At 43.0% G+C, this 17630-nt stretch overlaps 1 protein-coding gene across 1 annotated transcript in view; it reads right to left on the bottom strand.

The window, feature by feature from the left end:
• CLNS1A (chloride nucleotide-sensitive channel 1A) overlaps window positions 1-2897 on the bottom strand; it is a 193342-nt gene extending 190445 nt beyond the window's left edge. The window contains exon 1 of the mRNA XM_069639969.1: window positions 2605-2897. Within this exon, the coding sequence (XP_069496070.1) occupies window positions 2605-2723 (119 nt within the window). The 5' untranslated portion in view covers window positions 2724-2897. The remainder of the gene's footprint in view (window positions 1-2604) is intronic.
• Between the last annotated feature and the right edge of the window lie 14733 nt (window positions 2898-17630).

Raw genomic sequence — 17630 nt, 5'->3', positions numbered from 1 at the left:
AGAAGATTTAGTCATATGCGATCTTACTTTTTCCAGGATTAAAAGATCTCTGAATGCACGGCAGAACTATGCCAAGGATTACCACTTATAAATTAACTATGGTAAGACCAAATTAATGTATTTTACTAATAAGCCTACACTCACTCCGAGGATGGAATTAGTAGGAAGGCACATCGAGTATGTGGATCAATTAAAATATCTTGGCTGTGAGTTAAGTAGAGGTGATTATGGGGCGATAATCACAGCTAAAAAGCGTAAAGCACTAGCATCTACCTTGATGGTGGCAAAGTGCATTAAAGAAGTATCTGGTTATAGTCTACATTGAATTTTAGTACTTTATAAACACAGTTTCTGCCCTACAATTGTGTATGGGCTTGAAGCTCTGGGTCTAGATGATTTATATTGGATAAAGATAATAGAGGGCAAATTCTGGAGGAGTACATTATCCCTGGCCCCCAGTGTTCCTATACATTTAATTAGGCTAGAAATGGGCCTCACTTCATTAACATCTATGGTATTGAAAAGACAAGTGCTTATTGTATATTAAATCTCGAACTCCCCCACTATGTCCATTGCTACAAATAAAGGGAGAGGAAAATGGCACTCATGTTGGGAAGAAATGTACTGCCGTAGTGCAGAAGACCTTTGAAGAAATAGACTGGAGGCCCGACTGGAATGAAGGTTATTTTATAATAAAGACTTTTACTTTAAAATTGCAACGCTGGGATTGGATAAAGAATTACTGACCCATGGCAACGTTAAGTAGCTATAACGCTTAGATGCTGGATCTAGTACCTACTTATAAATGCCCCTAATCGCATCTGGAGATCTGTCCATCTGACATTTTATGCCAATTCCTTCCACTCCTTAGGCTAAATAAGCTTCCAGTTATGGAGTCTATAGGCCCAAACTGAATATTGCCAAGGAAGAATGAATATGCAGGCTTTGTAGCATTATGGGAAAAAGGGAATTGGCTCGACGCATACTCACAGAAAGCATCCAGCATGGTCATCTCAACATTCGGTTCTTGGGACCGTATGTTGCAAATGTATATCGCATAAAAAGCGTTTTTTTGGGGCGGTATTGCTTAAACACAGATAATACAAAAAAACTCCAAATTGCACTCCATCATGTGTGGAATGGAGTTAGTGCCACTGGGAAACTTGATGGGCCAGAGGTTTGCTGAAACATTGGCTTACTGTGTTATAGTTATTTTACTGGTATGGTCTGTATTATTTAATGCATGTAAAGAACTTGGGTGTCTAGTCAAAGGATCGAATTTTTTTTTAAAATATTTATTTTTTTAGGTTTCGTTTAGGGAAAAAAACGTGTTTTCTAGCAAAAAAAAGGGGTTGAGGGAGACCACCCCCCCAAAAAATGTGAAAAAACATTCGATCCTTTCACCTGTCGACCCTTTGGTGTCGATCCTTTGACCTGTCAACCCTTTGGTGTCGACCCTTTGACCTGTCAATCCTTTGACTGGCAACCAAGAAATTGTGAGTAAATGCATAATTTTTATTAAGTTAGGTTTTCAAATAATTTGTAAAAGTTAGTTTTTGAACTCTATACAGATATTTTAAAAAATCATTAACAAAACAAAGTTGTGGATTACTGCCACATAGAATAAAAAAACAAAAGACAAATTAACTATTGTGAAGTGTTTATTATTTCTTCCAAATAAATGAAGTTGGTTCACCATGGTCTGACTCTTAAACATTCTTCATACTGCAACTCACAAATAGAAGTGGTGATAAACAGTTTAATTGGTAACGTCCCCTCAATTTAGGGCACCTAAACGAAATGTGAAGGCTGCATTACATAATCCATTGTCAATTGAAGCCTGTTTCTAAATCTAACCCAAAAGCCACCCCACAAGTTGACCTTCCGATTGGTGGTAGTTACCCTAGTCAAAGTGAAAAGGCATTTCTTAAGCTAGCAAACGGCTTCCAAAATGCCTTATGTGCGCATTTACTAAGCCCTACCCATGCACAGGACCCTCAAATGTAAATAAACTGAGTAATCAGCCAGTGAACATTTTCTAAGAGATTTATTCAATGCCAAGAGAACAAATGAGATGCTTGTAGAATTGAAATGTTTAGCACTGCTTGAGAACTGGTTTTGCAACTGCTTGACAAGTGTTAGTATAGTCAATGGTGGTCGGGCGGAAGGTGGGCGGAGTCTTAGTCCAAAACACCTGGATAGCCCCAGGTTGCAGACCCCATGGTCATGAGCACCTGTGCCCCCATCAGCCAGCTCTAATCCACAAGATAAAAAAATTAAAGCGTAAATTGAATTAGCTAAGCATAGGTTTACAAAGGCGAGGAATGCCATTGTATTACGTGGGATATCATAACCTGCTCCCAGTGTCACAGTGTGGTACTGGCCTACTGGAAAAAAAGCTATTTGGCAATGCCAGAAGGATGAGCACTGTAGATGTAGTTTTGGACTAAAGTTACTACTAGGCTAATGTGCTGTAGAATACTACACTTTCCAAAACTATTGCAATAACTCGATTGTACCCTACTTGCCAGCATCCTCTAATTGCATGAAACGGGAACAAGTAGAGGCGCCTCAGCCCGTGATGCGTGCGCACCCTCTGCTTACCTCTCGGCTATGTAGAGCGTGCCGCTGCCTAGCCCCTTGCCCCCCATCACGGCCTCGGTGTCCGGCTGTTCTTGTCGCACATCATCTCCTGGCGGTGGGAGGCTGCTGAGGAGACTCATGTTGCTGCCGGTGTGCTCTCTTCAGCAACGTGCTCAGATAAGGTATAGACTCGTTTCCAAGAGAAGAGCGGACCTATCAACGTGCTCACATCACGTGTCTTGCACGTTACGTCCCTTACAGCTCAACGTATATCTGACAGTATTTGTGACCTAAGTGCGTCAAATTACGTTCCTTTCAGTCTACGTTCCTCTTCCAATTTTATTCGTATGTGTCCCCCAAATCACAATTCTGTTCGTATGTGTCCCCAAATCACAATTATGTGAACTACTCTTCGTATTAAAAAAAACAATCTACCTAGATAACCCCATCGGGACTGGATGTTATTCTCTCTGGACCATCCCGTCACCACTATAGGATTATTTTGCTGGAGTGCAGCTTGAGCTTGTGACACATCCTGATATGTGTTTATGTGGCATCCCCTAACTATATCTTTATGATGATATTACGGCGTTATTTTTTGAAAAAAAATTGTTTTAAATGTGTCGAAAGTTTTTACAAAAGAACATGTTTCTTGGTTAGTTTTGTGTTTTTTTTTCCTCGTTTTGTTTCTTTAGGTTCTTTGAGTTAACTTGCAAGGGCTAAGTCCTTTTGTGTTTCCACCTTTTAAGAAAGGGACTCCAGTTTAAGGCTATGCAGAAAGTTTCCCATTGCGATGACTGGTCTTCGACTTAGCCTGTTCATCAAGAACGTCCACCAGTGGTCTTCGTCCAACCTTGAACATTTTCTGAGTTATGATCTTTTCTTTAAGCTAGTAAAAATGGACTTGTCAAAACATCCAGGATAAATTCCTGCTCTGCTATTATATAGTGCATACTTAGGGTGACCAGATGTAAAAAACTGGGACAGGGCACCTAACGTAAAAGTAGGACGAACTCTTGAAAGTGGCTGTCAAGATACTACACTTCAGTAGTGGTTGCATAAGAAGGAGGTTTAAGTGTTTCTAGTGGAATAAATGCATATGATCATTTTTATCATATTAATTTTGGAAAATGCAGCATTTATTCTGTGTGAGATTGTGCATTCCTGCCTGCCAGGTTACCAGATTTCAAAAGTAAAAAAACTGGGACAGGGCAACTAACGTAAACGTAGGACGAACTCTTGAAAGCGGCTGTCAAGGCACTACACTTCAGAAGCGGTTGAAGGAAAAGGAGTTTTAAGTGTTACTGGTGTAATACACATGATAATTTATCACAAACGACCAGTATCTTAATTTGTAAAATGCAGCATTTCTTCTGTGTGAGATTGTGCATTACTGCCTGCCAGCTATGAAGACATACTACCAAAAACAGGGACCACTGCATATTCCAATGGAAAAATAATCTTCACAAAGGGGGACAGAGCACCAAATTCCAGGACTGTCCTATTATGTTATGTTACTTGGCATTTATATAGCGCCTTATGTATCATTGGTATGACCTCAAAGCGCTGGTAGGTTGAACGCCCTCCGGAACCGCAGTTCAAGTCAGTAGAGAGAGAAAGTGTCATATAGTGCGTGGGCGCACCAGATATGTGTGCAGCTGGTGAGGTTGATGCATGATAGCTGCTTCTTAGTGGTAGGTGTGGTGCTAAGGAAATCAGTTGGATGTGTTCAGTCTGGAGGGTGGACACCCACACTGAGTTCTGGCTGTGTTAGGCCTTGAGGAGACACCTAAGCTAGCGGTATGTACTCGGGTAGCTTGTTTTATTAGCATGAAGGATTCATGTTAGCATGAGAACAGATATACCGAATGTGTCATAGTACAGCTGTGTTCTAGTTGATTGATGGTGTATAGGCGAGAGTAAGCGTAGTAGTGTGATATGGTGGTTATCAGTGAAGTGCCTGCAACCAAGCACGAGAGCAGGACAGGGGGCGTACATAGCGGCATACATATATAAAGTGACAGGATGGATAGGGCAAGCATGTGATACGGATAAAATGGGGATACAGGTACATAGCATAAACATAGCATAAATATGAGATACAGAGATATATCCACTCCATCCACTCTGGCCTTTCCATCCACTCTGTTCACTTTATCCTTTCTTTCCACTCCATCCACTTTTTTCCATCTGTTCCAGCCGTTCCGTTCCATCCTTTCCATACACTCTATCCACTCCATCCGTTCCATCCACTTCATCCGCTCCATCTACTCCATCCTTTCCACCCACTCCATCCTTTCCATCCACTCATCTTTTCCATCAACTCCATCCATTCCATCCACTCCATCCTTTCCATCCCTTCTATCCATTCCCTCCATTCCATCCACTCCATCTGTTCCATCCAATTCATCCATTCCATCCTTTGACTTCTTATTCCCTCTTTTCCATCCACTCCAATCCGTTCCATTCATCCTTTATATTCACTTCATCCGTTCCATCCACTTCATCCGTTCCATCCTGGAAAAACCGTGACCTCTGCACACCCAAGGTATACTCCATGTGCTCGAACCAACGTGATTTCGGTTTTATACGGTAGTTCCAGTCACCCAACGAAAAAGGCTGCAACCAACACCGTCATACTTTGTCTCGGATCCTGATATTATTGTCTCACAATCAGTTTTCAGAAGCCTGCTGCATATATAGTATTACTTCTATTTGATTTTCCAACCACTATCATCTTTTCTGATAACTCGGACTGTGTACTTTGTTGTGGAGGGCAGTCCATGGGCATACAGGCCATCCTCACCAGATTTGGGGGCACCAGCATGATCCTCAATTATCGTTGTTACAGGCTGGCACACGGGCCAGCCCAAGGGTTGCTGGCGGCACCCAATATACAATTTGTTGTAGTGGGCTGCAGGGCATGCAAGTGTGCTGTGGTCACACAGCTTGACGGTGGCCTGGGGGCTCCCAGGTTACAAATGCTGAACTGGGGGCACCCAGACTAGTGGTGGCCTCAGTACCATGGTCATACGCAAGCCTAATAAATTAGACACGAGGCAGAAGTGCCATTCATGGAGTCTGGCGCCGTTCTGGCGCACATGCCAGGTGAGGCTCCTTTTATTGACAGTCAGTCATGACAAATAGGGCCTCATTACAACTCAGGCGTTAAGGGTTAACGCCTTCGTTAACCCTTAACGCCTGATTCTGATTTTAACGGCTGCTTTTAGCAGCCGTTAAAATCCATGGCGCTAACCTGCCATGATGCTAATTACGCCACCGTAATTTACGGTGGCGTAATTAGCGCCTTCCCCACTCTTATTATGCCCTATGGGGCAAAAATGGGAATGGGGAAGGGAAAATGGGAAATGGGGATTTACCGCCCCACTCACCTTGGAATGGGGCGGTAAATCCGCCATCCACCATGGTGTAAACGTAGTTTACACCATGGTGGTAAAGTTGGCGCAATTAGCGCCTGGGTCATAATGACCCCCATATTCTTAAAGTGTGTTAGGGTAGTTTCTAGGGCAGGCAAAGCCATGCCAAGTGTCTGCGGACTCCCAGCTTACAGAAGGCCAAAGTCCCAACTTCTTTGGGACAAGTTCCCTTGTCCCAAAGAAGTCGAGGTCCACACAAGGAGCAAAGAGTTACTGTGGTTTATTATACAAAACACAGAGGGGTCATATGTCACTTAGCAGGCTCCCTCCCCAAACCTAACAGTACTCAGGATTGGTCAATGAGTGGTAGTTCCATTATAGGAACCTATAGAGGACCAATATAAATGGATGCGGCTGTGTCAGGTGGTGTACTTGGATCATCCCTGAAACTTGCTACTCTAAAACTGTTACATTGGGTACGCCCTATGATTGGTCGATACCCCCCCAACATCTACTCCCAGACCCCAGTGTCCTGATAGGTCAGCCGCGGGCCCCCAAGCCTAGGACAAACTCTGTTCCCAGCCCGCAAGACACCTGTTCTTGTTACATGTATACTATGTGTCAGCGAGGTGCAACTATGTGTTTGCGTTATACAATAGTGTGTAGAAGACTAATGCCATGAAAGCGTTCCATTCCCATCTTACAAGGTAACAGGAGAGAAGCAAGTATGTTGCGAACCGTTGTCTAGTCGTGGGAGAGCTGCTCTTTCCCAGCCTCCAAGTCTTGGCCCAATATCAGCTCAGCCGAGTTCCGTGGTTGAAGACCACTCTTGCAGGCTTAATTGCTTCGAATTAGCTTATATTTTGCAGGGAATATTCTTTGCTGCAGCAGGTGTCACCTTAGCTCTGTGTGTGGAATGCTGTTAGCAACATCGTGGCCTTGGCTGCCTTAGCCCTGGCCATAGCTGCCTGCTTGCACAGCATTATATGGCTTGAGATTTCTACGAGACGTTCATGACCTACTGTACTTTTCCTAAGGCCTGTTCTGGCTTGTATTATGTGTTCTTCATAGTGTCCATAGGTTAGTGTGTATCATGGTTGATCAGATCCCTCAAGTGCTCCTGTTCTTCCATAAGGTTAGTTGCATGTAAGCATCTGCAAGCAGGTACACAAACTCTTCTTGCGTTTCTGCGTTGCTGTAGCAAGACTAATGGGAAAATAATAAAGGTGTAGACAGTATGTTCAGGTCACCGTCCTCTAGCTCATAGAGCTGTACGCATGTGTTCTTCATGTAGATTGGGTGCGTGAGTGTCCCGAATGTGCGGATTGCACATGTGCTTCCGGTTTAATGTAGCTATGTCATTGTAATGTCTCTAACGACTTGAGGCATGGCTTCTTGGTGCTTTTAGTCAAGTCTGTCCATGCTGTTGTTTCCAGCTCTGTCTTGTGTCTCTTCATGCACTTGGGGGACCTTCCGGGACTGAATGCATATTCAGATTTTCCCTCTTCAGTCCCCCCTCTGGTCGACTTGTCAACCACACCATCATTATGATTTCTTCTGTCGTCCATCAAGCACCATACCTCGGTAATTCCTGACAGGTGTCCGTAGTAGTTGACATGATCCTCAAATGACCAGTACATGTAGACGCAACTGCCTCCGGGCTTGCAGTAGAGCCACTTCCCTATGTAATTCTTCGGATTGCGCGGGTTCTCCTACTTCATTGTAGGTGGATACTTGTCTGATTCCGTTATCTGCTGTCTTAGTCTCTCTCTTATTATGTCGTCCATGTGCTCATCGCTGTCCGTGGCCATGAGTAGTTACATCCCCACCACCACTTCTGCTGTTGTCTTGCATTTTGCCAGGCATACCTTTATTCCACACAACGATGCTGCTCCCAAGATCAGTCCTCCTGCTAACACCTTCAGGCCGTCCGATAGCCAGGATGCCATCCAGGACCAAATGTATGAGAACCAGCTGCCGTCCTTCTTCGTACCCTTAGATTCTTCTTCCATTTTAGCGTGCATCTGTGCCAATTGTGTTACTGCTTCTGACAATGTCCTGTTGTCCTCATCATTTTCCGGTATGAATGTACAGCAGGAACTTCCTATTTTGGCGCAAACTCCTCCTTCCATGGTGGTGAGGAGGTCCAGAACATATCTATTTTGTAGTGCCACCAATCGTATTGAGTTCTTCCTTTGCTGCGTTGAACCCGTTCACTGTTGAGTTTATAGTCATCATCTGCTCCCAGCGCATTATCTGGAGCCACTTGGCATTGGCATAAGTCTGAAATCCGGGATGAATCAGTGCTGAGAAGAACATAGCAGTCCTGCTGAATAGTCTGTGAGATGGTGGCACCTCATTGAGTGCCGTCTCTGACAGTCCCCAAAGGTAATTTCCTTCTCTTTTTACTCTCCTCAGTGTCTCCTTCTGGTTCGCGGCGTTACTCTGAGGGTGTTGTGTTGATAGTAGCGATCTCTTCTTCCTACTATTGCCTTCGTCTATTTTGGGGAAGTCATCTATTTTGACACGTTTCTTAGGTACTACCAATGAGGGTATGTTGATGTGTGCCAGGGAGCATATTCCTCCCCAGTTCGGAAGAAGTTTATCGTATGCTTTGGACCCACAAGCCCAATAGTGATCCATCAGCACCGCTGTACCTGTTCACATTTCCGGGATCTTCTCTATTCTTTTACACTCTTCATTTTCTCCCACTTCATCATCGCTATCATGCTGGTAACAGAGGGCAGGTGTCATCAAGGGGATTATTGTGAGTGGTCCGTCTTCCTTATCCACCCAAGTCAGCAGGCTTGCACTTTTGGCCCATTCCTTGAGGCACTTGTCATTTTCTTCTTGGACCTTGTTTACTGCTACTTTAGTTAACGTCAGGGCCTTGCTCCCCACTACTCCATCCTCCCATCTGTCTTTTGTGTAAACTTTCCCGTACACCAATATCTGTGGTCTTTCCCAGCTTCCGGGCTCTCCTCCTATTTCCTTTGCTCTCCATTTGCAGGGTAAGTATTCCAATGTCACCTGTTTGGCTTCACCCTTTTCTGGACCATCAGTTATGTATCGTAGAGCTTCAGTGTGTTGCCAGTAGTTGTCCATCATCGGTAATGTCTTGATGAAGTTGTCTTCAAAAGGAAATGTTGTCTTGGACCTCCACCTTAGTGTTGCCGTTTTCCCTGGGAATCTTCCTTATGTGTGGAACATTGCAAGGTACAACAGGCATCCTGCTGTTGCTACTGGTACTTCCATCACTATGAATGTCCTGGAGGTGCTCATGGCATATGTGATCAGGGAGCAGACATAGCAGCTCTCCTGAGTTGTATCTTTGCCAATTTTTGACATGTGCTTATACCACATGTTGATTGTTATGTGTGCATTGCCTGTGAGAAATGTGTCAACGCCATTAATGTCTGTACCAACACTACGCTTACCTCTCCTTACCTTATCAGCAGTGTTATCTGTACCACCTGACACAGTAGTCCTTACGGCTTGGGTTGGGGGAATGTTAGCATTGGGTACAGCAGAGACATGCAAAGCTAGGTACAACTGCCAGAGGGCAGTTGCTAAGAGATTAGTCGACAACAGTAACCACACCGTTGTTTTAATGACCTTTATTACTAAAACCATTTTTTCCCTTTACTTACACCACTATTGAGTGGCTGATGAGATGATAGAGTTGCCCGCCTGAAAATCGCAATAAAAAGCGTTATTGTTTTAGTATTTGTAAGTACCTTTAAGCTCTGTGTACTAAATAGTCAATCAATGCCTGTGCAAATATTTGTTCCCAAATTTTCCGTATGGAACAGAGTCTGAGTCTGGGCAGGACAGGGTATGTGCTTTGCTCAAGTTGAGGGTAGATCTGTACCAGATACTCCAGGAATGCGTAGTAATACATTTGTGGTTGTCAGGGTCTAAAATGAGTAGGCCTTCTTGGCATGGGTGAATTGATGAGATAGTGCTTCAGGGTGTTCAATGGGAGGCAACATCTAATTTAGTTCCTAATGCCTACGCCTATCAACGTTTATACATGTACAATCAACAGTTGCATGTGTGAATAAGAAGAATGTTAAGACAGTGTTAACACAGTGTAGTGACCCATGAGATTGTGCATGCGGAATGATCAGATTCACTTAAAGTGCAGCAATTTGTTACGATATTTCATTCGAGGCAATAGAAGAGATATTGTACACAATATATAATTATATTTCTTTCGGATACCGTTTGTTCCTGGTATGAGGACGACGTTCTTTTTATGGGTCTATCTATACTAAGGTTGCAGTGGGGATATCAAGGACTTGGGTGCGTCTGACCATCAGATGGCTAGTGCACTCTTGTTCACTTATAGTTAGGGAATCATCAAGTTCCGGAGTGCTTGCGACTGGGGCACTAACATTGTCTCAAATGTTGCTTGTTGCTGTAGCGTTGGCCCTGTCGACCTCTGTGGAGGCGCGTTGGGGCAAGGCCGATGCTTTGTAGGGCTTGATGTCTTGTGCGTGGTGCCAGACTGGCTGACCTTCTAGATCAACGGCCCTGTCTGTGACCGCCTCGACTGTGTGGGGCCAGTGAATCAAGGTGCATTCCAGCGCCTCGTAAAGTTTTTAAGGAGCACTTTGTCTCCTATTTTAATGGGCAGTTCCTTTTGTTCCTCAGAGATGTTGTTGGCTTCTTGCGCGTTGTCATCCAACCTCCCCTTTACCTGTTGTATCTGACGAGAAATAAAAGAGGCGCTAGAAACAAATGAATTCACATATTCAAACATTTTGTTACCAGTAATCTAGTTGTCATACCCTCTGTACGAAGTGATCATGCAATGTTGTGTATAGATCTTCCATGGCAAAAACTCAAGACAACGATGTATACTTCCCCATTCAGATCATCACTAGCAATGATGGTAAGTGCATAAGGTGGTCCGAACACAATATGAATACATTCAATGGAATGTTGTCACAAGAGTATGCATACTCCTCATATGAACTGAATATTATTCTGTGGAATTATACGCTGAATACATAGAAGGTACCTTAGACCGAAGTAAAGTCCTTAATAATGCTTCACAAGGGGTACAAAAACAACATAAACATTCCTTTAGCGAGGCGGTGAAAGTAAAGAAAAAGGCTCTTAGGTATGCGATTAGAGAAATACAAAAGGTTCCAGGGAGATTGTCTGAGGGAATAGCGAGGATCAAGGTATGCAAACAGAACTATAAAAATTGGCATAAAAGCATCAAGGCCAATATTAGTCAAGATGATGGGGAACAAATGCTGAAAGCCATGAATACATCTAATACACATAAATATTGGTCCATTATTAACAAGGACAAAGGTGTTCAACATCAGTTGCAAATGAACCCAATCGATGCTAACACATGGCAGGGGCATTTCAGTTTAATTTACACTAACTCTACTGTGGCTTGGAAAAATGATAAGGGGACTGATGATTGTTGGCTCTTGGACACTACAGAATTAAATATCCTGAACCATATTAAAAAATCTAAGAGCACTTCCACACCAGGTCCGAATTTGCTGTCATTTGCTAACCTGAAGAATGATCCACTCACATGGGCAAAACTAATGACAGTATTGTTTCAGGATATACGTCTTACTGATATATAAAAAAGGGGATAGGATGTGCCCACAGAATTATAGACCTATCACCCTTCTGAACGTCGAATCTAAAATATTCACATCCATTGTGTTAGAAAAACTAAATAACTGGATTAATGATAAAGCGGTGTTAGATGTGAGACAGGTTGGGTTTAGACGAAGCATTGGTACAGATGCAGGGGGGCTCTTACTACATCATTTGCTGAACTCGGTGAAAGGCAAAAGGTCTGAGAATCTTTATGTAGCATCAATGGACTTGACGTCAGCCTTTGACCTAGTGGATAGGCCCACTTTGTGGAAAACCCTAATGTCACTGGGGATCGACAACGCATTACTAGACATTATCATCAACCTATACTCAGATACAGTGATGAGGGTCAGGTTAAATAACAAGGGATTACTAACTGACATCATAAACACCTCAAATGGACTAAAACAAGGCTGCAGGCTCGCAGCCACTTTATTTAACCTATATGTGACTGAAGCTGGGAAAAAACTAAATAAGAGTGGACTAATTGGTCTAAAGATAGGTGGTCTTATGATACGATGGATCACCTATGCTGAGGATTTTCTGCTGATCGATGGCTCCAAAATAGGGCTACAAAGACTAATAAATTACTTCGGCGAATACATCTCAGAACGAAAACTAAAAATTAACCCAAGTAAAACAGTCATCTTTCATGTAGGGTGTAAAAAGGAGAAATACTCGTGGCACTGCGGTGGTATGGAAATAAAAAGCCAAATGCTATTAAGATTCCAGGGCTATGTTGTACATAAATCCTACTCGAATGAGATAGCAAAAAAGACACTGTTACTGAAAGCAAAAAAAGCCTTGTTCCAAATTAAAGCAGTAGAAAGAAGATTCGGAAAATTTACTATAGCACCATGTAGACAATTCTATAGGCTGAAAATTATCCTAATACTAACTTATGGGATGGAATTTCTACCGAATTCTATGGTAAAGTTCTTGAAACAGGTCGAAGCTACAATATGGTGCAAAATACTATTCTTTATACCTACGTGCGTACCATTTGAGATGATTCGGTATGAGTTGGGCTTAACCTTTTTGGCCTGCATCATGAAGATTAAAAAACTTGCTCTGATGAGAAAATGTCTTACGGCAAAAAATGATTCCTTGTACTATTACATGCACGTAGATAAGAAGAGCAAATTTATGATGGCCTTAAATGAGTCATGTCTCAAAACGCTGGTAGGTGTGGGTATGTCATTTCAAACCATCAAAAGTAAAAGAAACAGTAAAAGCGTTTGACTGGGTAGAAAACAATATCATACTGTTGAATTCAAAATTATATGCACAAGTGGTATCTTTTTGGAAATGGTGTCCAAAGCCAGAGAATTATCTGTTAAAATACCCCTCCAAGTCATTCAGAAACAGGATGATGCGCTTTCGTTTTAAGGTTATGAACTGTAACGAAATACTAGTAATAAGAGGTTTAAATGCTATGGGCTCTACTGGATGCAGATTTTGCAAAGACACAAAGATGAAAGAATCACTGTTACATCTGTTGTTGGAGTGTACCAATCTAAATGTATCAAGAATTGAATACTTCTCCAGATTTGTAAGGGATGCTTTGCACGTTAACAGAGAGAAATTATGGAATGATATGCTACATGGTAGCTCAATAGCATTGAATTTGAAAGTGTTCTCATTTTTAAATACCATATGTTCACTAGAATGAACTATAGGATGGGGCAACTGCTTAGCTGGATCTTAATTAGTACTCAATAGTTTGTAAAAAAGTAGTATCTAAATGAGGAACTGTATGCCCTGTAAATAATTGATACCACAAAAGCATGGAATCAAGTATGAATGCTTTTATTCTATTTTAAGTGAAGATCTGTTTGTATAGTGTGATTTGTTAAAGTTTTAGAGATTAGAAGCATGTGAATTTATGTGACAAATTTTAGTGGTTGTAAATATGCAAATTTCCGTAAGCAAATATTTTGAAATTTTGCATGAAAATGTTGTAAATTGTGAAAGGTTTATATAAACCAAACAATAAAAGAATAATAATAATAATAAAAATCTCTGAGGCTGCTTCACAATCCCTTAGAGCCTTTGTGTGTAGAGCTAGTGGGAGGTGCATGCAGTGTCCTGTCACCACCTCGTGAGGTGTCAAGTGGTGGTCAGACCCGGGTTAGTTTCGTAATTCGAACAGGGCCAGGGGCAGACAGTGCAGCCAATTTCTTTTGGTGCTTTGCTGAGTCTTAGCTATGCTTTCCTTCAATAGTCCATTGAGACATTCACACACACCATTTGCTTGAGGGTGATATGCGCATGCAAACTTAGGTTTTATCCCTAACAGGGCAGTTATGTGCTGGGACATTTCATTGGCGAAGTGAGGGCCGTTGTCAGACCGCAGGACCTCACAGACGCCCCATTTTGGGAATACTTCTCGGACCAGGCATTTGGCTGCTCTGAGAGCGTCGGCATGGGAATATGGCCCAGCCTCTATCCACCTTGAAAAGGGGCAGACCACCACAATCATGTATCGGTAGCCTTGACATACGTTGATCATGTCCACGTAGTCAATGTGGAGGTGCAGTAATGGGCCTTCAGGACGGGGGATTGCTCCTCTTATCACTCTTAGTGTGTGTCCAGCAGTGAATTGTTGACACGTAAGGCAATTGCTGATGAAGTTAGCAACACAAGCATTTAAATCGGGACAGAACCATGATTCTCCAATGCTTGCTGCAATGACCTCTTTCCCTGTATGTGTGGGGTGATGCAGTTGTGTTAGTGCTGTTTTCACTAAAGCCAGGGGCATCACTACCTTCCCTGTATAATGTTGGCGCCACAAGGCATCGAACACCCTCTTTTTACCCAGAGTTATTTTTTATTCGTGGGTGCGGCTGCCTGCAGTTCCATGATTTGAGTTTCTGGTAAGTGGTTGTACCCCTCTTTCTTCAGCATTAGTCTCACCCCTCCCCTCTCGTTTTGTTTTTCTTTCAAATCCCACATTTCTCCAAAATATGATGCCCACTTTGCGTGGTAGTCTGCTGCTTCGGTCCCCTTTGAGATTGGGTCCTCTCCATTAGTATGAGCTTGGCACTTCACTAATGCTAGTTCCACTGGATATGGAACAACCTCTATTAATTCTCCCAACAGTAATGCGTGTTACACAGGTATACCCTCTGCTCTCCTGAACCCCCTTCTCAACCATCACGCTAACCCGGAGTGTACTGTTGATGTTACGTAGGCACAGTCTGAGTAAATGGTAACCCTCTTCCATTCACATTCCCTGAGGGCTAGTATCAGTGCCACTAATTCTGCTGCCTATGCTGAATATTGTGGAGGTAATCGAACACTCTTCACTACTTTGCCTGTCCAATCCTCCTTCAATCCGACCACTGCTGCCCCTGTTCTCCTGATGCCATCGCTTTGATCAATTGTGGAAGACCCATCAATGTACAGCACCTCTCTCCCTTCAAGCAGGTCTTCCTCTACTTTCCGTTTTTCTGTGCAAAATTCAATATTTTTTGAGCAATCATGAGCATACTCTCCTACCTCATATTCTTTGGTCAGGAAATGTGCTAAATTTACATTTTTGCACCTTACTATATTTAATTCAGGCCGGAATAATATTATCTCATACCCTGTTGCCCGTTGTGTTGTCAGTGTGCTTTTTGGCTTATGCAGAATCGCAAAGAGGGCGTGCTCCACATATAGTGTAGTGGAGCATCCCGTAGTTATTAAGGATGCTTTTTCCTACTGCGAAAGCTGCAGCAGCCAAGTGTTGTTCGCAAGGGAAGTGTCCTTTCATCACTGGATCTAATTGCCCACTGTAGTAGGCAATTGGCTTGTGACCTAAGCTTGTCTTCTGTGTCAGTACTGCTTTCATAACCACACCATCAGAGTGTGAAAATAGAAATAATTATTTTTTGTAGTTTGGGGTCCCTAAGAATGGAGCCATGGATATTGCCTCCTTTAGCTCGTTAAATGCCTCTGTCATCTTCCCGGTCCAAACCAGCTGCTTTCTTTCCCTCTGGGCTTCCTTGAGTGCTGTAAGAAGAGGACATGTGTAGGTGCTGTAATCAAAGACCCAAGCTCGGCAATAATTACATAACCCGAAGAATTGTTGCAGCTCCTGTATCGTTTTTGGTTGGGGCATGTCAAGTATTGCTTGTGCTCTTTTTGGTGCTATATGCCTGCCATTTTTCAAGGTTATCTGGCCAATGTATAGTACGTCCTTCTGGCAGTGCTGTAGCTTGGCTTTGTCAACCTTGTACCCCTTTTCTGCCTGTACTGTGAGCATGTGTACTGAGCCTTTCCTGCATTCTTCTTCAGTGGTACTGCAAATGAGAAGGTCATCTACATAGTGTAGAACTGTGCTTTCTGTTTGTACATGGCCCAAGTGCATATGTATTACTCTGTTGAAGATGGAGGGTGATTTGCAGTAACCTTGGGGTAGTCTAGTGTGTTTCCATTTCTGGTTGCGGTACATGAAACTTGTCAAGTCTTGTGAATCTGGGTGCAAGGGTATTGAGAAAAATGCGTTTTTTAAGTCGATTACCATGAAACATGTGGCTTCAGCTGGGATGCCACATAGGATTGTGGCAGGGTTGTCTGCTACTGGGTATTCTGCCTCTACAATATGGTTAAGTGGGCATAAATCTTGTATAAAACACCATGACCCCCCATTCGCCTTGCGAACAGGGCACACTGCAGTGTTGCATGGAAATTCTGATGGCACTATGATGCCTTTGTCGATAAGGGCACTGATTGTTTCATAAATGCCTTCATCTGCTTCCTTAGTTAGGGGGTATTGTCTAACCCTTAGCAGGATACCTCTGTGTTTCAACTTTATCTGCACTCCCCCTATGCTTTTTATGCACCCCACATCATACAGACTGGTTGTCCACAGTGTGTGGTGTACTTTTGCTAGGTCTTCTTCACAAAAGGGAGGTGGTGCCTCAAGTGCCATGGCCATTTTCTGTGCTACTTATTTATTTTATTTATTTTTTACATTTGTAAAGCGCACTGCAGCCCGAAGGCATAGAGGCGCTGATAAGCGGTGCGTAAGAAGGCTTGATTAAGGGTTACAAAAAAGCCATCCCAGAAGAGTTCTTAGAATATACATACAGTGTTACTTCTCTATATGTTATAAGCAACCAAAAGTACACGCTCATTCCCAACATCATCACTGTCAATAATCGTAAGGGATGATAGGGTATCAACCCCCTCTCCCGAACCACAGAAGCCGAATAGATCGACCCTCCCACCGTGGTTGGCACGGGCGTCTGAATATTAATATCACAGAGAACCACGTGGCAGCCAATGGGGGGAAGACGGAGCTAGGGAAAGGGTGTGGACTGACAAAAGGATGGTGGGGAAGAAATAACATACATATCTCTATAGCTAGCACAAATACCTAATACTGAAGAGTCTATACTCCTAATCCTGACCTCCATCCTAATTACTGATGTTTCATATTCCACTACTACCTAGCTAACTACATAACCAGCATACTAGAAAGTAAAATGCACATAACATAAAACATGATTGGTCAACATACAGAGCTAACAATAACATGGACCCACATTCTGAACATGAAGCTAGCAGCAAGCTGGATGACACCGAAAAGGAAGCTGCTTCCATGATGAAAAAACATGACACATGGCCCATTGGGCTTGCAAAGCAACATAACGCATGATTTTCTACTATGAAAAGACTCTGCACCCCTACAGATGCACAGGTAATGTAGACTGTAGCTACTTAAATTACGAGGAGCCAAGTACTGAGTGTCCTGGGTTGCCAAGTTATAACCAGCACTCTAATATCAGTCTTCCTGGTGAGTATTTACTTCATACTCCATGACCAAGATCGTCATCAGCGTAATGCTGTAATGGGTGCAAACCCCTTAACTCCAGCCTTTTAACCAGAGGCTGGGCACACAGTTCCTAGCACTCAATTTGCCAGATTAGGCATTGCCCAGACAAGGATAACCCAACAGAAAACTCGATGCGCATCGCGCCTCATAAGGAAACAGAAATACTGCAAAGTACTTATCTGTGTGTCCGGGTGACTCGGAAGATCACC

The sequence above is a fragment of the Ambystoma mexicanum genome, chromosome 7q (assembly GCF_040938575.1).
Source record: "Ambystoma mexicanum isolate Mex_15411 chromosome 7q, UKY_AmexF1_1, whole genome shotgun sequence".
Taxonomy (NCBI): domain Eukaryota; kingdom Metazoa; phylum Chordata; class Amphibia; order Caudata; family Ambystomatidae; genus Ambystoma; species Ambystoma mexicanum.
Note: the sequence above shows the minus strand (reverse complement) of the source record. Positions and strands in the feature narration are given on the sequence as shown.